The sequence below is a fragment of the Seriola lalandi genome, unplaced genomic scaffold (assembly GCF_002814215.2).
Source record: "Seriola lalandi dorsalis isolate HSWRI2012SDOR001 ecotype SW California unplaced genomic scaffold, Sedor1 jcf7180002054855, whole genome shotgun sequence".
Lineage (NCBI taxonomy): Eukaryota > Metazoa > Chordata > Actinopteri > Carangiformes > Carangidae > Seriola > Seriola lalandi.
Window position 1 is genome coordinate 691722 of NW_019525408.1, and position 26752 is coordinate 718473.

The following is a 26752-nucleotide window of genomic DNA, read 5'->3' on the forward strand; positions in this document are numbered from 1 at the left end:
CACCAACTGAGCAGTCGCCCTCTGATGAGTAAACTGATCTTTGTGTGTAAAATTGGTGGAATGCCCCTTTAACAAACTGATGTTGTTTTAAGTCTCAAACTGTTTTTATCTAGTTTTCTTTTGGACTTTTCTTTTGTTTCAAAGGTTTTGGTTTAATTTTTTGGGACCCAGGACATGTGTTGCCCCTTGGTTCAGTCCATGCATGGCCTTTCATCTGTCTTGTCTCGGCCTGGCTGCATTTTTAGGCCACCAGGCGGCTTTCCATTCTATCAACAAGATGACAGATGAAATGAGCAAGTGATAAGTTTCTTTCTGTTGGGCCCAATTCCAACGCCAGTCTATTTCTGGAAAATGAAGTGGTATAAAATGTTTCCAGGACCGAGCTGGTGGGTGAGTGTCCGTCTCAGAGTGGATGGGTGAACAGAGTGTAATGAAAATGACGTGCTTGGCACTGGGGCCAAAGAAGCAACGTTCAATTGCTCTCCACCAGAGGCTAATTTATTAGTGGACCTACACTAACAAAGGCCTGCATCGATGAAAACTATGCCCAGTAAATCCAAATATTTCATTTAATTAGTGGGAACAGGGACTACCAGACAGGTTTGGTTTTTTTTATATTTATTTTTTGTAAAAGCGTGCTCCACTCCTGTCTTGTTAGGGAGACTTCATGATGAAACACAGACAGGAGAACCGCTTTTAAAGCAAAATCAAAATGAAGACAAAAGCATCCATCACTGAAAACTCATTGTCTGAAGTGTACGTCCTCATTATAGTCCTACAGCCTGTTTTCATTTTCAACTTTACAATCAGGTCGAATTTTCTCCTTTTTCTGTGTAACAACTGCTTTGTTTTTCCTGAGTTTTCTTTACCCTCTCTTAGGATTTGCCCAAGACATAAAAAAAATCAATTGAGAGCATCATTAGGTAATGCTCTCTTGTGTGAATCAGCTCTCAAACAAGAAGCTGATGTTTTCTTTAAGGGGCTCAATTTTTCCCCAGTGACCATCCCAGAGGTATAGAGCAGAGAGGGTGCGTGACGCTAAAGGGTATTTGGCGTTTCCTATGTATGCTGGCTTAGGTAATCTAGAGCTAGTGTGACATTTCAGACTCAGAATCTGTGAAGAAGAATAAAGGAAGTCTTTGGGGCTTTGGCGGAGTGCTATCTCTCAACACTCCTGGTGTAAATAAATGATGCTATTCCTTCTTTGCTTTGATGTCTTCAAGATGTTTTGCACAATGACAAGTTTTAGAGTTTTCAGTTGCAACTCGCACTCTGATGAGGGCAGCGTGCATGAGAGTAAAACATAGATTACATGGGAAATGTGTTACAAATATACTGTGTTATACACATTGCTAATATCTAGTCAGTTGGCATCACATATGTTGATTTTTTTTTTTTTTCCTCAAGACTGAGCAGTAGCTTGAGCAGACCGCACAACTCTTGTTTTTCTATTGCCACATTTTCACATTATTCACAGTCATTTGTATGTGATCCATTGGCTGACCTTTGTCTATACAAGAGCATCTTGACATCTGGATCAATATTCATAGTGAGGCAAGCGCTACAGCACATGATAATAACATATTGATCATATTGGTCAATATAGGAGCTGTCAGTTGAAGTCTGGGAGGAGTTCTCGCTCTCATTTACTTTTACAATAAGGATAGCAAGGATTATGATTTTTTTTTTTTTACTCTTCAGTGATGAATAGTGGCATTGCAAACTGATGCTTGTGCTATTGAGACATACCAAATATCCTGCTCTGAGTTCAGCCATATTAGTGAGATATAGTTAAATCTCTCAACTGGCAGCACTGACAGCAGATTGTAAACTCAAACTGAACCCAATGGACTAATACCTCATGGAAGAGTTGGTTTATAATCAAAAATTCAGTTTGAATGCTTTCCCCTGTAAATATTTTCTTTTCCTTCTAATGCTGATGCTAGCAGACATCCTATTTCCTTCACTTTGGGAGTTAAGGCTGATGGTTTTCAGCATCTGCAGTAGGATCCTGTGGGTTTCAACTTGACAGCTTGTCTCCATGAAGGCTTGGTAATGAGAAAGACTGTGTTCATTCTGTCTACATGTGTCAGAATGACACATACACAAGTGTTTGGAGCTTGTGTACTCTGTGGTTTTCCTTTAACATTGCTTGACAAGTATAGCAGCCAAACACCAGTAACGACATTCAGACATTTACCCACACCCTCTATTTGTCTAAGTTTGAAGTTATGATCGGCAGCTTTTTAGGTGTTTCTCGTGTAGGTTCATGTGCTTCATCCACGTGACAAACGTGTAAAAAAAATTACAAGCAACAGCTCTTTTGGGGGCTGTTTTCCAGCTCTGTTTTCACAACCCTAGTACTGATGTCACAGAACTGGTTCTGGATTAAAGGCAATGTTCGAAATTATAGTGATGGTGAGTTATGCATATGGGAAAAATTGGAAAAAGGTCAGTTTTGTTAGTAACAGCAGTTACTCATCCAGCAGACACGGAGCAACATTAATGTTCATTTGGAGCCATGATTCTGTCCACCTGGTGGCTGAATGTTCAGTTTTCATTCTCCTTTTAGCTCTGTTTTAGTCTTCAGAAACTCTTATGTATTTGTCTTTAGCTGCTGAATAGCTATATTCACCAGCTCATTTTGGTTGGTTGCAGCTGTATACTGATTGGTTAGTTGGTTTGTAGCTGTATTATGATTAGTTAGTTGGTTTGTAGCTATGTTCTGATTGATTTCTAGTTTGATTTTGAAAACCACAGAATGTTTAAAAAGTGTAATTTTTTCGTTTCTGCCATCAGTCAAGATGTCATAAGGAAAATCATTTGTGAGCCAAGCTGTGGACAACAGGATGGCAGTATATGAGGGGAAGTTTTAGCATCCTCATGCATTAAACTATATTTAAGTGGTCTTGTTTTGACACCTACAAATTGCGAACCTAATTATGAATATCAATTTGAAATCGACAGTGCTGTTTACTAGAGCCAGATGAATTTCTAACCTAACCTAAGACATCGAACAGACATGTCTCACATGGTTTCATTTATATACAACAATAACTGTTTTAGACCCAAAGTGCTAAAACCCTTTATTTTATATATAATTATTTATATATGAATATATGAACAATATTTACAAAGAGGAAAAGTATGAGGACTGCATCCAGATATATTCAGCATAACTGTTTTTTCTGTGTTCCTACCCCATTAATCATCTCACATTTATCTTGGGACTCTTTGGAACTACTAGCTGGGAACTACTGGACTAAATTACAGTAAAAGCTAGCACCACCTCGACCAGCTCCAACAGTCAAATCATTTTTAGTTATGCTTGTAATGTAATAATTTACATTGAGGTACTGCTCCTCAGACAGCAGACTACAGAAATTTAAGAAAGTCAGTCCCTCCCCATGACACTGAACTTGAAATTGCTATTTGTTGCTTAGGAGGAGGAGCATGGACTTAATGCCGCCAGTTGTGACATGTAGTACTTTAGAAATAAACATCAATCACAGAAAGTGTCACACTGGAAGGTTAGAAGCTCAAATTCCTTGGCGGGATGTAACAAGAGGCCGGATGCTTAATGATACTGTCTGAGAGACTGTCTGTGGATACTGTTTGGAAGCCCTGGAACTACAGTATCAGTGTTTACTCACACTGGCCCTCCCACAACACAGAACAATTTGTTCCCCTCTAATGCGCTTGCCCTCTGTTGAAAAAAAAAAAAAAAAAAAAGAGGGAAAGATGTAGACAAAACAACTCAACAGTTCTAAGTTGCTGTGAAAGCAAGATATTTATGATCATTTTGCTCACTGGGCGGCACATCACACACTGATCTTGAGAGAACAGGGACATGCTTGGTCAGACTGGTTTTTCCAGGAAGAGCAGGGGCCAAATGGCACTCTCGCTTCACAAGTATACAGAAATGAAGACATGACAAACGGGTTTGGACAGGTCATCCTTCAGTAAACGTGAAGCTGCAATGCAAGTCTGTCTGACAGGGTATTAAAAACTTAGAAAGCTGCTGAGCGATCATGCTGAAATGCTGCTCTGCTTTCTGAGTGGTTGGAGCTCTGTTGATGATTTTCATATATTTGGAGACTTTCATTTGTTGCCCTAATGTTTGTATACATTTTTTTTGCCATTAGTCTATAACAGTATTAGCCATGGAAAATTCTTATCAAGCCACTGAATCTCTTTGAAGTGAACAGAACTGAATGAGACAGAGAGAGAGAGAGAGAGAGAGAGAGAGAGAGAGAGAGACAGAGAGAGAGAGAAATGGGGTCTTAAGATTAAATCCCCAGCAGGTGACGATGACTTATGCTGAAGATGATGCGATTTTTCCGTATTTTCCCGTAAAGGCCCCTCATGGCATGAGGTATACTCACATGACATGAGGGTGGTGTATGTCCAGGCACAAGTAATATATCAGATGACTGAGAAACCAAAAAATATTTGATACTTTGGATCTCATTTTCTGTAAATGCAATAGGTTCTGCTCCATTTTATGTTGCATTTCCTAAAATTATACCTCAGCTGAATTCCACCAGGAACATTTTCTGTAATTTTGTATGAAGCTGAAACATTTCCTGTCCTGCACGTCAGGAGCACAGTGGAGACTAAAATACAACAATCCAGTAAGCCACTGGACAAATCACAATAGTTATCTGTTCTCTGTGGTGCTGTGATTACAGGCAGAGCCCCATAAGCCATCCATAGTTGTGTGTGCATGTAAAGTTAGCATGTTAATACTCCGGAAATTAGGTTGAGCCTCACAAACCCTGTGATGACTATCTAAGCGCACAATGGTCACACTGTTTCTCATTCGCCATGAATGAAGTGACCAGTGAATGGCAGGAAGATTTAGGGTTTAGGACCAGGATCCCCCACTTTTTGGGGGGGTGGCGGTGGGGGGAGGGTGGAGGGCGTCTTTGGCTCTGCGATGAAATTGAGGAAGGTAAAGCTGGTGCCCTCCAGCTCCAGCCGCGCTGCCACAAAGCACACCGCCAGGTCTGCCATAATAATAATTATCGTTTTTTTATGATTGTTATTTCTGTGCAAATCCCGCTGTGTTGCTTGTTGCCTGGTAGCAACAGTAGGTGTGTTATGTTTAGGTGTGCTCAAAAACCAACTAACATGTTTCTTTTTTAAGGTAAAAAAAGTTTAAAAAAAAAGAAAAAAGAAAAAGATTTTTAGCCCTGCATTTCTACCCAAGCAATGATGCCTTTTGCTCAAGTTAGCCCAAGTAGAAAATCTGAGTATACTCTCTGGATGATTGAATAGGAGTAATGAAGCTTACATGGAATGTGCCCTCTCCCCACAGCAAAAAAACATTGGGATCTTGTCAAGTTGTTTTTGTCCAACAGCACTATAATCTCAAGGTCTTTTGAGAGCTTCTGAGAACGACAAGGAGAAACAGAGAGAGAAAGAGAGAGCAAAACAAAAACAAAAAAAGAACAAAAAAAGAGAGAAGAGAGAGAAAGTGTGTGTGTTTATTGCACCATAGGATTTTGACGGCCAGCAACTGGAACTAATTACATTTTGATCACCTGACACAGAGGGAAAAGTTTTATTGATATGTGCAAAATGAATATATGCAGTTAATGTTTGGCTTTTCGGCTCTGACCTCATCCCCTCCTGCAGCACGCTATTTAAGCCTGTGCACAGGAGTGACTGTAATAAAATCTTCCCCCGCAGGGAAACTAGAATCAGAGCCCAGAGGTGGGGCTGATGAAATACTGAGCAGCAGCAGTGATGACGCGGTGATGCTTTCAGTGTGCGGTGCTGCTGTGGCAGCGTATGCAAAGGGAAAAGAGAATGCAGAGCTGTAACAGATGAATACCGTACTTTTAAAAAGATACATTGGTTATGTGTTTTGCAGTGAGTTGACTGTGTCTAATGTGAGTGTAGGAACTGAGGTTTTTCTTCTTGAACAAGTTTTGCTCTGTCACCTTCAACCAAAAAAAAATGCATGCAATAATTTTGATAAAACACTGCAAGATCCGGCCTGGACTAATTAATGTCCTGCTGCCTTTCCCTACTATAAGATGAAATTGATTCATTTATTTTAATTTATGAATTTATTGTTTAGATTTATTTTGTTTGGAACTGTGTTACTATGACTTTGTCAACTCCTCATACTGATATTTACTGTAATGACAGAAACAACCGAAGGAATAGTATTGCATACACATCAAAAGGTATGTATTTTTGTGTTTTTGGTGGGAGTGTGAACAAAACTTGTGCCTTTTACACTTGACCTGATATTGGTTGTAATGCACTCAGTGATTAACGGGTAAGAAGCACCCAGCATGTCTTTTACCAGGGGAATCCTCTGACTCACCGCCAGCTTTGGCATGGTCGTTCACATACTGCAGCTTAAATTTGGCTCACAGAAACTCTCCCGGAGCCGACTCACCCCGGTGCACAAATAGACTGATAGATATATAAATATTGTAACTCTGTTTTTATGACCAAAGGTGAAGAGATGTAATTGGGCCGTAAAGGCCACGAAACCATGTACTTATATAGTGCATGTGTGTGTGTGTGTATCCTGTGACCATTAAGCCCAGTGGTTCTGCTACTATAGAAGCACAGTCAGAACCCTATTTCACATCCATTAAACCTGCAGTGACTATAGCGTCATGGCAGAGTGACTCACTTAAACATACTGCAGTTGTATCACTGGTTTTCTCCTTGTGCCTAAGAAATCATCCTATGGAAAGACATTCTGGTGGCATGTAAGTTGTACCATCCTCTTGCATGAATGCATGATTAAAAGACCTTACAGTTAACAGCTTGTTTTTCCCTCTTTGTCAAAGGTCAAACGAGCTTTCACAGGCTGATTGTTCCTATTTGCCTCATTTACTTCAATAAGAATCAACCCTTTTAACAAGTGCTGTCACTCATTTGGCTCCCTGTCAAGCCTATAGATTATATAACAGTGCTGGGATTCTCTTCACTGTGGTATGTAGAAAACTTGGCATGGCGCAGTGCTAACAAAGGCGGTAGCTTGTGTCTAATGAAGCGCGGCGGTATTACTCAGCAAGGAAAACATGTTTGTTACCAGAGACAGTCTGCTTATGCTGCCTTTGGTAAATCTCCACGGTTACAGCTGAAACTTGAAAAAAAGAAAAGAAAAGAAGTATCACTAATGATCGGGGTGTGGATCACCACTGTATTGTTTGGATATTTATCATTGTTTCGGAGGCTTGATTTTATAATAGTGGCTGTAAAGACCAAGGTACTGATGTATTTGGACAAGCTGGCTTTGCTCTCTGTTTTGCTGAAAGTGTATGTTTTATGAAGCACCACAATAAGTTGATAAACTCCCATAATGACTCTAAAAAGGTGAGCAGTGCCAAATTAACACATTACTCCTCAATGCACATTAAATATTCAACTCTTAACAAACGACTTCACTTTTAACTAAACAAGCTAATCTGGAGGACAGTGCGTTAATCAAACAGAAACTCATACAGTGTCAACAAACATTAATTGACTCAACTGTAATTTAAACACATGCAAATCTGAAGAATTAAGGCAAGCCTTTAATTAGTAAAGAAAAGACTCCTCTGATGTGTGTGAGACGCCTGGAGGAACTTATAGAAGCAGGATCTAGGAAAAGAACTCCACACGATACCGAGTAACTGCTTCATAACGATTTATGTAGCTCATTAATATTCAAGTTTGTATAGTGTGCAGATTTAGATTTCAATGTAAAATGAGCGAGCCTAGTGGCCATATTTACCACTGTAAATAACACTGTACCGCATGCATAATTGTCACATTATGTATATGGCACAGGTGGTGTTTAATTGTATGGTGAATGCAAGGTGCTAGTGTTTGTTGTCTTACACTACATTACATTACTCTACACTTTTGTTTTTGACCCAACATGCAAGAGGATACAAGTTGGCGGTGGTGAGGAAGATTGACGAGTGATGACAATATATCTTCCTCCTCTTCCAGAGAAGCCCTTTATATCTAAATTGGGACTGCAGAGTCTCTGTCTTTAAACGATAAAAATACTTCGCTCCTGTAATTTATAATATCACAGGCGGGATCATGTTAACTCCGATGTGCAGTTGTCTGCAGTATTCATCAGTGATATCTTCGCAGCACCTCCACATGTTGAAATTCAAGAAGTTACCGTCTAACACCTTGGCGCCCAGCCCAACGACAGCAGGTGAAGTATCCAGAGCAAAGGTTAAGTATTAGCCAGCTTTTGGTATTGCACCACAACAAATCAGTCATCCATTAATGTAAAACAAGTAACTGAGATTTTACACGTTACTGCATACAAGTATGATATTTGAGGATGTGTGTGTGTGTGGCCGGAATATTTTTGGTGCTCGCATGGAGGACAAACGTAGGTCAATGTATTTAATTTATGTCATTGTATTCAACCTCTGACTTTAAACTGGAGTGTTGGCACCTCATGTTAACACAGATAAGAAAGGAAGGAAGGAAGGAAGAAAGGGTTAGGGTTAAAGAAAGAAAGAAAGAAGGAATGGTGGGGGGATAAAAGAAAGATGCAATTTGAGCAAAATTGTCTCTCTAAGGAAATTTGTGTTATCGAATAGTTTGGGTTAATTTGAATTTGTATCTAAATAATGTGTTTTTTCTTTTTAGTTGTGTTTTCATGTTAAACTGACCCTCTTCTTATCTCAAAATCACCTTTGTTTTCCTCTTGACCTTCCTGTTGCTTGATGGAGAGCATAACTACTGTGTTGACTTTATTTCAGAATAAACTTACATTGAATGCCTCATTAAGTTTGGTCAATCATTGTGGAGTCAGGGTCATTGAATGTTAACATTTAGATGTTTTTTTTTTTTTTAATGTCCCACAAGCATCTAATGTACAAGTGATACAAAGACAGAGCGTAACAGGAGCCAATATTTTTTTTCTTCTTAAATGACATTTTAGGTTATTATTTATTATTTAATTTATGATTTCAATTATTTTATTTATTTAAAATGTGATTGGTAACAAGGTCGGTGGCATCTGCAAGATTAAATCCATCGCTTCATCACAGGCATATATTTGAGAAAGCTGGAGCTGTGTTAGATGTTTGGCACTAATAATGTAATGTTGATAAAAAAAAATGTGTGGGTTTTTTTATTCCTATTTGTTTTCTTTGGTTTTCATGTTACAAGGGCCCAAGTGTTATCTCACAATCACCTTCACTTTCCTCTTGACCTTCCTGTAGCTTGATGGGGAGCATAACTATTGTGTTGGCCTAAGGGAGCATGAAGGATCTTTAAAACAAATATTAACCAATGAAAACTCAAGGGAATGTCCTTTCAGAATAAAGTCACTTACATGGTCATTGAATGCATCATTAAGTCTGGTCACACAAAATTGCCATAAGTTACATGTACAGTGTTTGTGAATCAGTGTACAGCATGTATTTTGTCCCACAAGCATCAAATGAGACAAAGACAGATCCTAACTTTATGTTTTTTTTTTCTTCCTGAGAGAAAATTCAGTTCATGATTCATGATTTAAATGTTAAAGTTATTGCATTTATTTAAAATATCCTGTTTGCACCACAAGTGATCAGTAACAAGGGCTCTGGCATCTGCAAGACTGAATCCAGCGCTCCATCTCAGACATAATTATATATATATATTTGAGAAAGCTGGAGCTGTGTGCGATGTTTGGCACTATTTTTAGTGTGGGGGGCTTTCTGCCAGATAACCAGTTTTATTATGTCTGCAGTTATTAAACAGGAGAAGATCAGCCTCCTGTGGCACCTGCCATCATTCAAACTTTTATAAAAGCTACAAAATATCACATGGGTGGGCATGTGCAGAAAGAGTATAAGTATGATGAAATTGAAAGTGTGTGTCTGTGAAAGAAAGAAAGAAAGAAAGAACCCTTTGCCAAAATAAAATGACTATATTCTGACCCTGCAGTTATCATTCAGAGAATATGTGTTTTTATATATATCGCTGATATGAAGAAACTCCGTTACCGTGGCTTTTATTTCTCAAAATAAGTCAAAAATATTGTCTGTGCCACTTATTTGTTGTTAAAACAGTTTGCGAAAACAAGTGACAAATATCTACGATCAAATAAAATGAAAGCAGGATCGTAGCCAGAAAGTGAATAACATTAAAATGATGTGTAGAAGCCGAATGTGATTTTAGGTATACTGCATGTAATTCATTGACCCGTCTGTTCTTACAAACACTGTTCAATTCATAGTGTCGGAATGAAAGAAATGCCAGACTCCTGGAGGCACAGGGGCATAATTCTCATTGATTTAAGAATATCTTTGATTCAAAGTGGAGGATTGCTGTTTTACTGTGTCTGATAAAGCGGGAATGACACAAATGCACAATTTCTGGAAGATATGCGTTCATGCGTGATGCTGTAAGGGTGAGTTGATTTCTGAACTTCCACTGAAGTTAGCATGCAATCCAACTCAAGACTGCATCTAGTAGAAATGAAGCATTAGCATCTGTAGATTTTGAGTCAATTGTCCAGTTTCCTTCATGCAACAGTAAGAGTCAAAGTGCAACTGGAGTTTGGTTTTCAGATTCCCTGGTGAAACAGCACCAGGCTACTATAAGTGAACTGACCTTTGCAGAATGGTTTAGAGCAAAAGTTGTGTTCCAGTTACATGTGTGAAATAGAAACACAAGTATTTTTAAAACGTGCTTACACCCAAAATAGTTCAAGTTTGGCAGTTCTCACACTTTTGACTTTTCTTTCTGTAGGAGCTGCAGACATGTTTTTTTATTCATTTATTTTATGTTAGACACAAGAAGGAGGTACAGTAATGATTTTGTGAGAAGCTTGGCCTGAAATGCTCACTGCGGACCAATGAAAACATTGAGCCTTGATTACAGTAAAGCGTATATAGCACTTCAGCTCTTTGCAATCCCTATTTCCTGAAGATCAATATCAATATGGCACTTGAACCAAATAAATAAAAAAATAAGTACTTTCTTTTTACTGCGGTAGTTTGAGCTCCTACTTGTAATAATCCACCCTGAGTGTGCATAATTTAAATTATTAAGTAGTTAAGTAATTTGAGTAATTACTGTAAAATGCTTCAAAACATTCTTAATATACAACATTATGATGTTTTCATTATATTTATGTATTTATTTACTTCATTAACGAAATGCAAATTGTTTTCACACAGAGGTCACAGAATGTCATTGATGAAAACATGTCGGTAAAACAGAGGAAGATCTTTTCTTACATTAATCTCTTTGTTCATGCTACATGGAAACTGTAAATTTGATCGCCATAACGATAACATCTCTGGAATCATATCATGGAACAAATGATGAGGAAAAAGCAGTGTGTGTTTGCTAATGTGTAAACACTTACGTACCTGAACTTGATAAAAAAAAAATTTTTAAAAAGTGGAATTTTATTTGCCTCTTTCTTCACACAGGAGCAAACATAAGGTTTATGGTTTATGGTTTTCAGGGTTGTTAAGCAGCTTCTAAATCTGATACCATGGACGACTCTATATGGATTGCTAAACCAGGCCTTTGTTGAGGTTAATTCTCAGATCCTACCTGTTACACAGTGACGAGTCTTAGCCGTCTTCAACAACAAGATGACTTCAGTCAAAAGGACAGAACAACCCAGATAATAAGAGGCAGGAATAACAAGGACCTAGCATGTATATGTGTGAGAGAGAGACAGAGACAGAGAGACAATTAGAGTATATAGAGGAAGAACATCCTATACTTAAGTAAAAATAGCAACACCACAATTCATTCAGCAACAAAAGTAAAAGTACTTGTCATGCAGCACAGTCCCTTTCAAAGGTTTATGTTTTCATATATTCCATTACTGAATTATTATTGTAGGTAGATGATGATGATGTTGCAGCTGGAGCAACTTTTCAATACTGTAAGAATGTATGGCAACGATATGTGTTGTGTGAAACTTTTATTCATAAAGTAACTGTAGCGGAGTAGAAGTACAAAGTACCATTATATGGAAACATTTTACTTACACACTTGATTTAATGCACAATCCACTACAGATTTTTTAACATATACTATAGTGCATCCTCTACGATGTGACAATAACAATTGCTATAATGTCTTTACATTGTTGGTTCGAGAAATACATTTTAAGTTGGGTATTTTAAAATAGAATCGTCATTTATTGTGCAGTTCTGCCGTCTCTCAGATGTCAGTGGTTTTGTGAATATTGTGCTTACTCCGGTATGTTTTCAAATCTCTGACATGACTAAGATGCTGAGGCTGCCTGAGTCACTGTGCGGTTGCACTGTGTGCCACAGTGCTACTGTTTGCTCAGCAAGCAAGCCTCATGACTCCTCCCCCCCTGAGCAGGCTGCTTAATTCCCGTGAGGTGATGCCCGCTTAGTAACGTAATAAAGTTGCTGGATGCAATCCTGAGGCACAATGTGTGGATCATGTTCTTCTGACAGACCTGCTCTCTGCTCCACTCCTGCGCTCACACAGCCTGCTGCTCTTCTGTAAGTACTGCAGGTCACAGCCACCTCAGACATTAGATGTGATGAAGGGAGAGATGTCTCTGCTGGTTGAATAACTCACCAGGACTTATGAATGAAAACACATCACACACAGCGGGGACAGAGAGAGGGAGAGCATGTTATTGCTTTTGGTAAGTTTTAGCCCTTTAAGGAGATGACTGAAGTTATCACTGCAACTTTGTTGACTTGGAGGTTTGCTGCACACTATTCAAAAATATTCCATTTTAATTTTCAATTTTTTTCTAAATGCACAGTAACTTACAAATGTTTTAATTTAAATCATGTTCTCTTCAGCATTAATAGTCAAAGGACACACATTTTTCCTTGTTAAAGTTCAATGAGTGACAGCAATTAAACATTGTATGCTTTGACTTTAGGTGTGATAATTTGCCCCTATACACAATGTTTAAAGAATGCTCTGTATGGCATTTTGTAATGGAAAGTCACTGGCTTAAATCCCTAGTGGAGTTATAAATGTTGTGCCCAGAGGCAGCCATCCTGATAGGGTTCAGTACTTTTTCAACCACATGCACACAGCAGGAATACGTAAGTAGGCTAATCATTTTGCTCATTATTCTTTTTGCCAGGAGGATCCTGTCCTGGTGTAACTGTCAGAGCATAATGGTGGCATTTAAAGGGATCTGGACCAAGGACTTCTGGAGGGCTGTATCTGGAGAGTACCTGGCCACTCTCATCTTTGTCCTTCTCAGTCTGGGCTCCACCATCAACTGGGCTGCAGGGGAAGAGAAGCCTCCCCCAGCTGACCTAGTCCTTATCTCGCTGTGCTTCGGCCTCAGCATCGCCACAATGGTGCAATGTTTTGGCCACATCAGCGGCGGACACATTAACCCAGCTGTCACCGCCGCTATGGTTGTGACTAGAAAGCTGAGCCTGGCAAAGGGGTTGTTCTATGTGGTGGCTCAGTGCCTGGGAGCTATTACAGGAGCTGGGATTCTCTACCTAGTAACACCTGCTGCTGTTAGAGGGTCCCTCGGTGTTACCACAGTAAGAATCTGACCATGTCAGTTTTGCAGTTATTGTGTATGATTGCTTTCCCCACCGTTCATAAGGTAAATCTTCTGTTTCCAAGGTGAACTCCAACATCTCAGTCGGACATGGCCTTCTCGTGGAGCTCCTTATCACGTTCGAACTGGTCTTCACCGTCTTCGCCACCTGTGATCCCAAACGTACAGGTTTTGGTGGCTCCGCGGGCTTGGCTATTGGCTTTGCTGTTGCAATTGGTCACTTATTTGCGGTAAGTACCTTCCATTTAGTTATATAAGAGATAGGAGAATATTTATAGCAGGGAGTCTTCAGTTATTTTGGCCTGTTACCATGTTGTTATGTTCGAAACTTCTCTTGACTCCATCATAGAAACGGCTTTATTTACAGTAAACGCGTATACCAGTGGTTTTATAAAAAGTATAACTATAATGCAGCAACCTAAGCAATCTTCTTCACCCCCATCTTCATATCAGCTGACTCCTCTTGCGCTCCCAAACCCCAGCAAGTGAAGCACCAATTTAAAGATGCATCTCATATCAAATTCAGCACACCACATTAAAGAATTGTAGAACAAGACTAGTACCAAATGCAAGTACTGAAATCTGGAGCAGTGATGCTTCTTAAGAAAAAAAAAAAGCAGGTGTATCAAAAGTATCTATCCTTCAATGTGTGATGTTAGACACTTCTTACTGATTCACACCCACGTGCACATCTTTATTGGAGGCTGCCATCGCATGGCAACCAATCTCTAGGGGCTCCCTGAACCCTGCAGAGCAAATGAATGCACAGGGAAATAGATGTTATCTCTCGCACTGCTCAACTCATTTCTCCCTCGCCCTGTTCAACAGATGCATATATTTCAACTTGTGTACAAGATCTATTCTTCAGTAGAAGGGACACATTCTGTCTGTCGAAAATAAAAAAGGGTTATACCTGATTCATATCTCGGATGACAATGTTACACAAAACTATGCTGTTTCATCTTTGAGACTTAAAGCAATGCTGTTATGTGTCTTCTAGATTCCTTATACAGGAGCCAGCATGAACCCTGCTCGTTCCTTTGGCCCTGCAATGGTCACACTTAACTTCGAGAACCACTGGGTAAGAGATGTTTTCCTCAAAGGATAATCTTCCTTGCAGTAGATGGCTAGAACATTACACAGACTCTAGTTAGTGATCATGTGCCACTTACAACAACAGTGTTTTAAAGGTTTCTGCACACAATAAATCATCTTTCTCTTTAAAGTGTTTAAATTGTCATGGTGTCATGTCAAAATACTCTGAAATAATTTGCAGTAGCTTGATAATCATCTCATTTTACTGTCCTGAAGAGGGCAACCACTTATGACATTAGGCCAGATTGGCATGTTGAAACCTAATAAGGTCACAGTTTCAGCACCAGTAAAAATAGGTGTGACCTAAAGACAAAATCAAAGAACAGTCTTTCACTTACATCAGTAGATGCAAAGCGAGAACCACAAGGGTTTGAATGCTTACTAAAAACCTTACACATAACCCCTTGAGTTTACAACTTCATCGACCAAAAAAGGGGCCACAGAATGGCAGGTTTACAGCTCTACACCTCCAGCTACACAATGAGATGTCACTGAACAAGGTGTAAAATAGCATTAGCTCTGAATTTATTTATCCAGGCAATTATTTCCACTGAGCTATGTGTACAGCATGGTGTCAAAGTGTGTGTGTGTGTGTGTGTGTGTGTGTGTGTGTGTGTGTGTGTGTACTGTCACTGTCACTGTGGCTGGTGTCATATTCAGAAGTGTCTTCTCTTGGTTGCATATGCTTGATACCGCAGACACAGAGCTACCTGCTTCTGATAAAGGGTGACCTTCTTTTTCCCAATCTGCAGCCCAGCAGAGCAGGACAGTTTGACAGTTTTGATAGCGATGTCAGCTGCTACATTTTGCTGACAGCAATAAAAAAAAGAAAAAAAGAAAAAAAACATCTCCCCAGGAGCATTGATTAGCCAACTGCCTACGTAAGGTGTTTATCTTTCTGTTTATGCTAGGTGTACTGGGTGGGACCCATCCTGGGGGGCATACTGGCTGCTGGCCTGTATGAGTACCTGTACTGCCCTGACCCTGAGATGAAGAAGAAACTGAAACTGGTCTTCCAGAAGGACCCATCGGGGAAATACAGGGAGGTGGAGTCAGAGGACATCGGCATCAAGCCGGGCTCCGTCCACACCCTGGACCTGGAGAAAGCTGAGAAAAAAGATCCTTTCCAGGACTCGACGGCAGAAGTGTTGTCCTCTGTATGACTATCACGTGCACTGGAAATGGAGACTAATCTGTAGACCAGATAGAAAATCTAACTTTGGAGCATCTATCTTGAGCCTAGCCCCACCCACACCTCCAAAGACGTTGTCCTCATAGCAGAAAATGATTTCTGTCCATGAGACTTTACAGCAGGGCTGAATCACTCTCATTGTCGTAAAAGCTAATATAGTATGGTATTATGGCTTAATCCCACAAACACCTACAGCCTGTTCAATGCTTCTCCCGAGGCCCCTGAGTGTAGCAGTGTTGGCATGCGGCGCGCACTGGACACTGCAGAATGACAGCCCGCAATACATTGTGTTAAAGAAAAATGTTTAGGGTCAAACAATTAGGTTGGGTCATCATGCTGAACTGGAGAAGCGAAGAAGAAAGTGCAGCCTTGTTATTTTTGGATTAGTGTCACATTTGGTCCATGTACTGTATATATAATAACAGGAGAGATTTTCCTTGTGATCATTAAGCACATTACAGGTCCCAGGCAACGTACGACAGCTCTGACAAGCATTATTATCGGAGTTATAATACGGTGCTCTCTATTTTCAGTGCATTTAGTCAGGGAAACAAGCAGTTCATCTTTATGGAGACATCGTTTCTGTGAAGGTTTATCTCTAATTTTTCATGTTCATCATTTATATTACTATATAATGATTTCATTAATTTTTTTTCTATTTTCATAAAATGGTGATACTTAGCTCTTTTTATTTTGTAGATCTATTTTTGGTTCTTGTAACACATTTATTATCTCTGTATGATTTGCTGTATTTCATACTCAAGTATTTAATTTATTGATAAGATATTTAGCTGATCTGTCTTTGTAATTTTGTGCTCAAATATCTCTCAGTTATGCTCGCAAAATGGGAGTTTCAGAAGTATTTATTTTTTCTTATAATTTCCACGTCATGAAAGACTTCGCTTTGGCCCATTAACGGGTTTGAAAATGTGCAAACAGAAGAGCAGCACAAATCCACCGCAACTTTCACATATTTATCTAAGAAATCTAGTGACCATAGCTACGACGCTTTTCACTTTGAGTCATTTGTTTCTGGTTCTAGGAGCTGGGAGCATTGTGGGGTGAGGGAAGGTCCAGATCAGTGATGGATTGGCTCATCTACCTTTAGATTATGTCTCCCTATGGCCAGATAAATGCCCATAATGTGTGTCCCTTTTGAGTTGAGTCTCTGGTAATCTCTCTCCATCAGCAGAGAGCAAAGGAAATGATACCATTTCGTGACACGAAATAGAGGCGATCTGTAATGGCCACGCTTTATTTCCTTTGCTAAAGGAACAGGTGCAATTCAATGTGGAGGAAATGATCGACCCCACTGATACTGCTGCATCAACTCAAGTTGCGTGCAAGGTGCAGCCATATTGCTTTTGCGAGGTTAGAATGTCAGTGTAATTCAGTTACTAAATGAAAATTGTTTTCACTGATACATGGAAGGACCCCCCCACCCATCTAAACTTCTTCCCAAACACAGTGCACTTTTCTTGTGTTATAACAGCATCACCTACTGGCTAGAGTGTGAACTGCATACTGTGCAAATAATGCTCCCATTTGTATTTCTCCAGGGGAGGGCAGCCACGAGCCTTGGATGTGCAGGTTATGCTGCAGACAGAGGCAGACAAGAGTCAGTTTTATTCATAAGTCTGAGCCACATTTCATTTGAAATTGGTCCAGGCCATTAATTCAGAGCTACACAGGAGGATTAAGTGTTGCATAGCTCTGTAACAGGGTCCCAGTACTCATGTGGGAGCCCAGGAAAGTTAATACTAAAGTACTTTTTCATCAACCTTTTGTATTCTCAGCAATTTTTAGAATTTTGTTAGAGTATCAGAAATGCTTATTTTCACTGAGGCTGCCTAAATGTAGTTGCATTCCCCATACTAAACTCCTGAACACTAGTATTGCGAGATTGTTTTGATGCTAACAAATGCTGTTCTTCAAGGCCTACTGGAGTTGAAAATGGACAGCACTGATCCTTTACCTGCAGGCATGCTGCCCTGTGTCCCTTAAGGCTTCAGTGGCTCGAGACCAGCACCCTCTCAGCTCCCCTTAATCATCTTTATAGCCAAAATAAATGAGTACATAAATTTCATGCAATGACTGTTTCCTCTTGGGACAGTGGATGGGAAAGAGGGCTCTCTCAGATTTGATTTACTGGCTCTTGCTCATCTTCAGATTAAACAGAGGAAGACAGGTGAGGATAGCAGTCTCCACTGGATTGGACATTTGGCTTTGTCATGAATTTCATATTGGTGACAGGGGGCCAAATGTTAAAAAGTATTTATTACATGTGGCTCCTGTGCACTTGTGATACATTTTCAAACTACTATATGAGCTGACGCTGGCAGGTGTCAATTCAATTCTGAGATTTCATTCGAAAAATGGCGTCTCTGTGTGTTGACAAACTTCCAAAAGATAGCGACAGACACCTCAATTTGCAAAAAAACAAATAAAAAGTGACGGCCAATAATAGACCGACACCTTTTTTCAGCAGCTTGTCTGTTAACGTCTTTGAAAGGCTTATCAGAAAGATGTTAGGCAGAAACCTGATAATCCGTGGGCCGCCTACACAGTGGCTGTCTCCATAATTCAATCATTTACATTCACACACATTGCAAACACCAACAATGGCTATACGATGTATGAATATTGTTATAGCCAGAGCTTCATTTGCACATCATACAGATGCCAGCAAAGTATATCTCAAAGTGCATCTTATTCTTATCTAAATTAGAACAGACAGATTTCTTGCGACTTGAAAATTCAGATTCTCAATTCCCAGCATGCAACGGAAGGGGCAAAAGATAAAACACACACCTTAAAGATCATTAGCAATTAATATTTGGGGATTCATGAAGAAAAACAGCGTTAAACACTTGTTTAATAATTCATACTATAAACAAGAAAGTCTCCCACTTCCTTAATAATTTAGACGTAAGCTAATGTTGATTTATTCAGGAAGGTCTCTGCCACCAGCACCGCCTGGAGTGCCCAAATTTGAATTAAAGTAGGACAGTAGCAGGCGAGTCTGTAATAACATTTGTATAATTTTATTATTGCTCTGGGCTCAGTTCATTTCCTCCTCCAGTAGCTGCGTGAAATTGTTTGATTCTGGAAACTGCCTTGAGTCTGCGGCTCTGGGGTTGGAGGGTGGTACAGGAACAGGAAGGCATGCGACACTCTCTCTCTCTCTCTGTGTGTGTCTGATGCTGTCAGAAACACAGACACGCACACATACACACACAACCCCCATGTACGCACACATACACACATGCACACAGAGAGAGAGAGAGAGAGAGATAAATAACTTTATTATTCTGGGTTCTGTAATACTGTTACATTGGCTCACTTAATAACTCAAGCTGTCTTGAGCATATGATTGATATTCTCACTCACCTTGTCACTTATGATAAATATTTTACTGCGTTTATGTGAGAAAGCTAAGAAACGGAATAACTCATTCATTACATTATCAAATCATATAAATATGAGGGTTTGTGTTTACGTCTTTTGCCAGCAGAGAGATTGCCATTTCTCGCTAATATTAGTCAGAGAAAGTCACTTCCACTGTTTCTGTGCAAAAGAGTGTGTTTGTAAAGAAGCTGATCTGATGAAATTCCAGCTTTTTGTAACTTTACAACTAAGAAATATTTCATTTAATTTGGCCCACGAGGAAGTATTAAAGTTCATAATCATTTTGGAGGTTTACTAAGCTATCAAGTCTTATCGTGTGATTTCTAGTTTGTGATGTTCCTCTACTATATTGTGATTTTGTTTACCAATGATAGGACTATCATTTCCAAAATGGTAATTTACAAAACTCTGATTACTCTAACACAAACAATCAAGTTTGGGAGGTATTAGCTCATGTAACACACACCTGAGACCCCGGTGGCTTTGACACAGGAAGGGAGGGTGGAGAAGTTCTGATTGGTTTCCTCGGGGCTCTGCTTCCAACTTCCCACCCGCACACATTCCCTCACTCCTCCTCCTCCTCCCCTCAATTCCTTTATGCAGAGCAGCCCAAACTGCAGTTTGATGAAACACATTTGTTTGACTTAACTCTTGCCTCGCCATCACGGCTAAATCTCGAAGGCCTGTCGGTGTAATGTGGCCCAACAGCAATTGGGTTAATGAGAGGATATATGTGCAAGTGTGGGACTTGACCGGAGGAGCTGTTTTCCATTTGGGTTTGGTCTGCTCGTGTTATTAGGGAAACCTTTATTATTGTTGCCCTCTAGTGGGAACCATATAATAGGATTACATTTTATTAGAGCCTCCCAGCATTACCCAAGCAGCCCCCTCCTCTTGTCTCTCTTCCCCTCTCAGTAGTGTCACTCCTCTGTCCATTGTGGGTGGGATGGGTGCATTTGGGGCTGAGAGGGAAACCAACGAGCGGGGCTGCAAGTGATACCACACAACAGGGATCCTCATCTTTTCTGAGTTACAGGAAAAAAAGTGACTTGTCAATATAAAATCTTGATTTTTGCGATCACGTTTGTCAAATCGCAAACTGAAAACCTTTCCATGAGGAGAATAGACTCTGTGGTGCGTTCCAGAGTAAAGTGTAGTAAATTGGAATAACTCCATTGTAGCAGCGTGGCAGAAAGTTCCAATATGCAAACTTCAAAATTGCATATTGGAAGTTTCTGGAAAAGGGTATGAGTAACAACAGAATATGCAGGCTTGTCGGTTTTTCCTGTTTGCTATTGCTAACTAAACAAGAGAGCTCCCGTGTCATTAAATTACCATTGTTAATGTTTAACCTTCCAGGGCCGTACCTGATGGTGTGACTTGTTCTTCACTGTAGCGGCAGAGAACTTCTCCAAAGCAAAAAAATTTTGTTGTGCAAAAGAAAATATTTGATGAACAGTTCTGGCCTAAAACTGTGCAACCCTGCAGGGCAGATTGAGTCAGTGCTCTGGAGCAGCTTCAGCACTTTTCCCTTATCCATCCCACTCTCTTACATAACCACAGGCCATTAGACGGGTGTGGCGAGTATAGCAGCAGTTATTAATATGGTCTGAGGCTAAACCAACATCTCTCTCAGTCCATACTAGCTCGGCAGGACCGGGTAACCCAATGTCATTCAGTAGGTGCAGTGGTTTAGCCATTAAAATGGCACCGAACACGGTTATAAAGGTGTTTTGAGAAGAGCGGTATCTTTATTACTTGATGATAAAATACACATTCCGATCCCAAAAAGTCTAGACTGTATCACTGTTAAATTAGTAATGATAATACAGAGCCTTCCTTTCAGTGTAAAAATAGGGTCAAAGTCCAGCTTTGAAGTGAAATGATGTAACTTTTGATAAACAGCAGCCGCTTTGGGCCACAAGTAGGTTATCTAATGGCAAATGCTTCAACCCAGTGTAACAATAGCAGAAATTAAAAAAGGGACATAACTGATTCCGTGACGTCCGTTACACCAGTATGTATTTAAAGTTTGCCAACATGAGTCACCATAAGCCGCCAGCCATACCAGTTCAAATTTAGGCGGCAGCTGGAAAAGTGCTGAGCGTACTGACTGGAGAAAAGGTGTGTTTGACGGTTTATGAATTTGACTTTTCATTCATTTATTCCTTCAAAACTTCATGCTTTCAGTGTTTCAGTTGAGACAGAAAGGACTGATAACCAAACTAATGATTACTCCTCGTATATATGTATATATTTTTTTTCTGCTGCAGTCTGTTTCACAACATTCCCTCAAGCCAAAGAAGTTTTCCAGGGTTCCTCTCCCCTTTCTCCTGTGCATGCATTTATAACCCAATGATGTCATTCAGGCTACGCAGTTTCTGTTTGGGGCAAACGCACATCTGCAACCAATCTGGATAATTTGTCCACCGAAATATGGTGCAGCCAGCCAGCGCCTGCCTGCTGTTGCTGCTGTAGCAGTTAGATCCAAGGAAAATACTAAACCTCCACAGCAGCATTAGAACAATGACGTTTTTTTTTTTAGGGTTTTTTTTGGCACCAAGCACCACATGCATTCAAGGAACTCTGTTTAGGTTCAACAACATCTGATGCATATTTGAAATACTAAAGTGAGAGGATCCCATTAGGAATGGGCTCCATTTGTGTGGAAAATGGATAACGTATGGGATTTTAAGGCCTGCGGTGTTCTCCACTCACTAGTTTGTCAGATTAATGGCATTAAAAATGTGTGTGTGAGTGTGTGTGTGTGTGTGAGAGTGTATCCTTAGTAGCCAAGGCTTAGTGTATTTGTGTGTGCCGGCCAGTATAACCTCTGGGGCAAATAACTTCATGGTGACACTTTAATCCTGTGTTTGTTTTCCTGTGGGACATACATGGTCAAAAAGTGGAAAGTTTAATGATCCCTGGATTGGATGGGGATCGAGGATGTGCTGGCCCTTCCTCAAGAACAACTCTGTTTATCATCCACACAAAGATGCTGTGAGAAGGGAACTCCTTTGATGAGAAGAAGTGGAAAAATGCTTTTGTTTGTACGCTCTCACATCCCTCAGTCACTCGTCCCTCGACGTGGATTTCTTATTCCACTGTTGCTTCAAAACAAATTTGGATTCAGTTTCCTCCCTGGGTGAACATTTCAATCCTCAGCCTGTTTGTAAATATTTTTTTTCAAATGGATGTTTTATTTGTTCCTATGATGGGTTATGTTACAATAACATGCTTATACTGATTTGCTTTCATAGCTGCTGTTAAAAAAAAAGAAAAAAAGAAGTAGGTCTTCTGAACAGTAGGGGGCGCGAGAGGGGACATTTCAGCCTTATTCTGTTGTACATGGCGTGGGGATAACTGGTGAGAAAGAAATAACTATGTCAATTCAATGTTTGGGCACAGAATAGCACTCTGGACTCAGACAGGATAATTATGCATGTTCACATGAAGGGATTTTACAACAGGAATGTCTTTAAACAAGTCATTCCTCTACTGTCTGCATCCCCCAAGTAATTCTAAAAGCCTCAGAAGTGCCTCAATCTTCCTGAAATCATGCATGGTTGAACATTTGAAATGAGCTCGACATCACCCTCAGGCACTGATTCAGACTTGATTGGGGCAAGGCAAGCTGCAAGTGCTTATTTATACAACTACGTCATTTGGAGGTTGTCCAAAGGGAGGAAAAGAGACTGAAAAGATTACAAAGGAGAGACTACAGAGTGAGAATTTCATTAACCACATTCCATTAATTTAATAAGTTGATTCCAGGCTCATCAACAAGTTGCCTAATGCACATGCAGAGTGTATGACATGTGTTAAAGAAACAGACTTAGATAGGTTAGATGTTTGAGAGGTAGAAGGGGGGAGAAAAAAAAAAGCTCCACCAACAATCTATATAATTATCATCATCTGCTGCTTTTCCTCCCTGGCAAAGAAACACTCCATCCATTTGTAGAAATCGCCCCGGGGAACGTTACATCAAAACTAATCATAACGATTAAAATCAGCTTCTCTGCGAGAGGGAGGCAATAGGCAAGTTGGAGGCAGGAGGAGTGAGGGTGTTGTAAATGCAGAAAAAAAAAAGATTTCTTTATTTGATTTTATAAAAACATAAACTCAACAAAGACTGAGGCTCTACTGCTGTGATCCCTTTGCTCGCAGTTTTATTCTGCAGATTGGTTTAGACTGGGGCAGAGACATGAGCTAATTGTATCCTGATCTTTGCCTTGAGGGGTTTCGGAGCCCTGGAGCAAGTATTCTCTGTATTTTGTTCTGTCTACCTTAGCCAAGCTATTGCATTTCTCACTGGTGTAGGAAGAGAAGCAGATCGTGGGCCAAATCGGAGGGAAAAGGTGCACAAAAAGATACTTTTGTGCCGCTCTATGTATCAGGTAAGCGGAGATTTATTTGGTTTGCTATTATTTCCGAGGCTGGATGGACTGGGACATTGAGGCGCAGCAGCTTTTACGCATGTGCCAAGCGATTCGAGCGGTACAGTTCTTAAAAAATATTTAACCACTTCCTGGCTATTGTTCCTTAGTAACTGTACAAATGTATGCGCGTGACTACAATATACAAGGCTGTGGTACATCTCGTCTAAACGAGCAGCGGATTAGACTGCGATCTTGTCGAGCAAACACTCTTACTTATCCACCGTGTGAATTCGCTCCTGGCGCGTTTCAGCTCCGAACAACATCACCGTCTCCGTGTCGCTGTTGCTGTATAACTTGTTCATAACTTACTCAAACCCGTGTTTTTGTCTTTTCCACGATGATTTTTTTTTTTTTTTTCCTTTTTCGAAGTCAGTTTTGTCATGAAACAGTTCTGCTTCCTGGCTGCCCCAGATCGTCTAATGAAAGACGCCATTGTGGAGTAATTTTGCCGCAGGCTTTTTTTTTTCTTATTCTGTAAGACAGGATGTACCTTTTACACACGTCAATGCAGAATCTGTGAAGCAGCCTTTTAATAGGAGCCGTGGTCGTGTTAAGAGAATCATATTTATGTAAACGAAGACACAAATAGGAGCGAATTGTGTCCTCTCTTTTCCCTCTCTTGGCTCTCTGACCGCGCCGTGCGTAATCAACTCCAAGGTCCGGATGCAAATCGGCAAATATAGTTTACTAAGTAATAATCTGGACCTATTATTCCGCCTATGGGGCCGTGCATTGCGTAAATAAACACCTACTTCTCTTCATAAAGTTTAGACTTTTAAAAATGTATAAACAAAATAACATACATTGTGCATTTGGTCACTTAAAACATTTCTCACTGCACTACAGGGAGGATGAGATTTCAGATGACGTTTATTTCATGTCAGATCACCAAATAAAATCCTCTAACTTCAGGTCACCTGTGAGGAAAGCCTGTGGTCGGTTTCACCGGTTTCAGAGGACGCATGAATAAACAGAGTGAGACTGAGATGTTGGGCTTGTCAGGACCGATCACTTGATGGCGCTGTAATGACAAATCCACACCACTTTACTGTATGTACAGCATCTGTAGCTGCTGCATCTGTTTCCCATTAAACTTACATTTAACAAACAGACTGATCTTGGTAGAAGACAAATATTTATAAGGCAAATCAGTTCGTCTACATTACATTTGTCAGAATACACCATCAGCTTTTAAAGTTAGTGGTGCTTGACTGTATTAGAACTCCTTGGGCGGAAATGCTGTTATTATATTTCATATTATGGCTCTGCCACTCCTGTGCCCTGGGACAGTTCAGTCTGTGCCAGTGAACATGCACCACCGTCTCCAACAGCCTGCAGCAACACAGTGCTCATCACACTTCCTTATCTGTGATGTCACTGCTACAAAAACTCCACAAAGAGCCATAGTAGCCCTACTTGTGGTAAAACTCAGGGAATAATTATGTGCTTGTGTTTGATAAATAGGTTACTGGAGTACTGATGAAGTTCAGATTGCCTTTTATTCATTGTTAACAGAGTGACAAAGTTCTGAAGCATTGTTGATTCTATGGATTCTCAAAAACAGTGCAAATGATTATTTCACTTAAATGTACTTACTTTCCAAATATATAATGTGTTTTATACCAGTGTTATATTTTCACTTTAAGGAGCAGGTCAGCATAGTTTATTTACACCGGTAACTTTTTTTCCCCTCCTCTTCCAGGCAACCTCTCCATCCTTTCACTTAATAGGCCTAAGTGTTTTTTATACTCCACACATTTATGCATTTGTCACCCCCAAAAACTTACAGAGCGACTGCTGTTACTGAGCAATCTGCTAGCTTTAAGCTGCGAGTATGACACGATGCAAACCACAAACAACCTTACACATATCTCTGAAATCCATGCATTTTTAAACACGTAAAATAACACCATTATTGCCAAAATTCAGGACTTAACTGCATGTCAACATGTCGTGACAGAGGGAGAGGAGAGAACACGAGTTTAACTGGAAGTTTAAACAATTATATTAGCAAACTATTGAAAAGTATTGCTTTGTAGTTGTGATTAGTCACCTTATAATGACTAACATCCAGTTCTGAGATGCAAAGATACACACACCTGACCAGACCACCAGCCTATAATATTTGCCCATGCCTCTTTGTTATGACAGTCTCTCTACCTGTTTTTTTTTTTGCAGTGACTGAAGTTAGCCCAAAGTCTGTAGTTGTCTGTGTGTGGACATTTGAAACAAATGGCCGTGGGCACCAAAGCAGAGACAACCCATCCAGATTATGTAAATACCAGTCTGCCTGCCTCAAACTGAATGTTAATGCTCTGATCTGAAATGCTAATTGTGTCTTGTGCGATATGTCGAAACACTGAAGTGCTGCATTGTGGGATGGAAAATTGAAAGCTAGTTTGTTGTATATGCTGATCCCAACAGGCCCTTTGATTATTGCAGTGGCAGACAGATACTAGCTTCCCAGGTTTTCTGAATGCATGAATGGGTAATAGCCTGCACACTGAGCAAGAGTTATAGTGTTTGTTTCTTAAAATATAGAGGAAGAAAATGATCCTTTTGCATAACAGGCCTGTCACTGGTGGAAAACAACAGGAGTAACTGGAGCAAACCATGTACTCAATGCTTTGATGCACTGTGTCTGTTTTAGATTTGTTTGTGCATACTGTGGTGCAACAAGATTACACAAGACGAGTGAGGGAGCAAAAGCCGTAAACACATACATTTCGAGTTGTTTCACAAAGACTGGAAACTTTGGGAACACGTTCCACGCACACACACAGTCGCACAGGAGACGTTTTGTAGCTCTGTGCCAAATTCAAAATGGCAACAGGTAGGAAAAAAAGAGTTGGTGCAGAGGATCTGCAGTCGCACATGTGATGAGCATCAGTGATCGGTCCCACATTCACATGCTTACTGATGGGTTCTGATAATGCCGTGACCTTTGAACTGTCCTTGAGGTAGGAAGTGTAAAAGACAGCGGACATTACTCCAAGAAACGGACCACAACATGTCTCCTTTACTCCCACCAACTCCGAATGATTTTGTGATATAAGAGCCCAATCCCACAACCTGCGATACACCCCCCCATCCCCCCCC

General features: G+C 40.2%; 2 protein-coding genes across 3 annotated transcripts in view; both read left to right on the forward strand.

Annotated features, from left to right (window-relative positions):
- Positions 1-12370: 12370 nt before the first annotated feature.
- aqp4 (aquaporin 4) lies at positions 12371-19516 on the forward strand. Of its 2 annotated transcripts, none has more exons than XM_023427214.2 (5): positions 12371-12476; positions 13082-13499; positions 13585-13749; positions 14520-14600; positions 15526-19516. In XM_023427214.2, exons 1-5 carry the CDS (start codon positions 12403-12405, stop codon positions 15775-15777), a joined length of 990 nt encoding a protein of 329 aa, XP_023282982.1. In that variant the 5' UTR covers positions 12371-12402; the 3' UTR covers positions 15778-19516. The 2 variants fall into 2 exon arrangements, with proteins under 2 accessions (XP_023282982.1, XP_023282983.1); XM_023427215.2 differs by lacking the exon at positions 12371-12476 and adding an exon at positions 12483-12625.
- Positions 19517-23233: 3717 nt separating this feature from the next.
- Positions 23234-26752, forward strand: part of kctd1 (potassium channel tetramerization domain containing 1) — a 13074-nt gene continuing 9555 nt past the window's right edge. The window contains exon 1 of the mRNA XM_023427185.2: positions 23234-23611. Within this exon, the coding sequence (XP_023282953.1) occupies positions 23603-23611 (9 nt within the window). The 5' untranslated portion in view covers positions 23234-23602. The remainder of the gene's footprint in view (positions 23612-26752) is intronic.

What these genes read in the sequence shown, in the direction of transcription:
- aqp4 (XM_023427214.2), top strand. Translation starts at nt 12,403, where the DNA reads ATGTGTGGATCATGTTCTTCTGACAGACCTGCTCTCTGCTCCACTCCT. An exon ending in ACACAGCCTGCTGCTCTTCT is followed by an intron (nt 12,477 to 13,081) that starts GTAAGTACTGCA and finishes TCTTTTTGCCAG; the next exon opens with GAGGATCCTGTCCTGGTGTA. An exon ending in CAATTGGTCACTTATTTGCG is followed by an intron (nt 13,750 to 14,519) that starts GTAAGTACCTTC and finishes TGTGTCTTCTAG; the next exon opens with ATTCCTTATACAGGAGCCAG.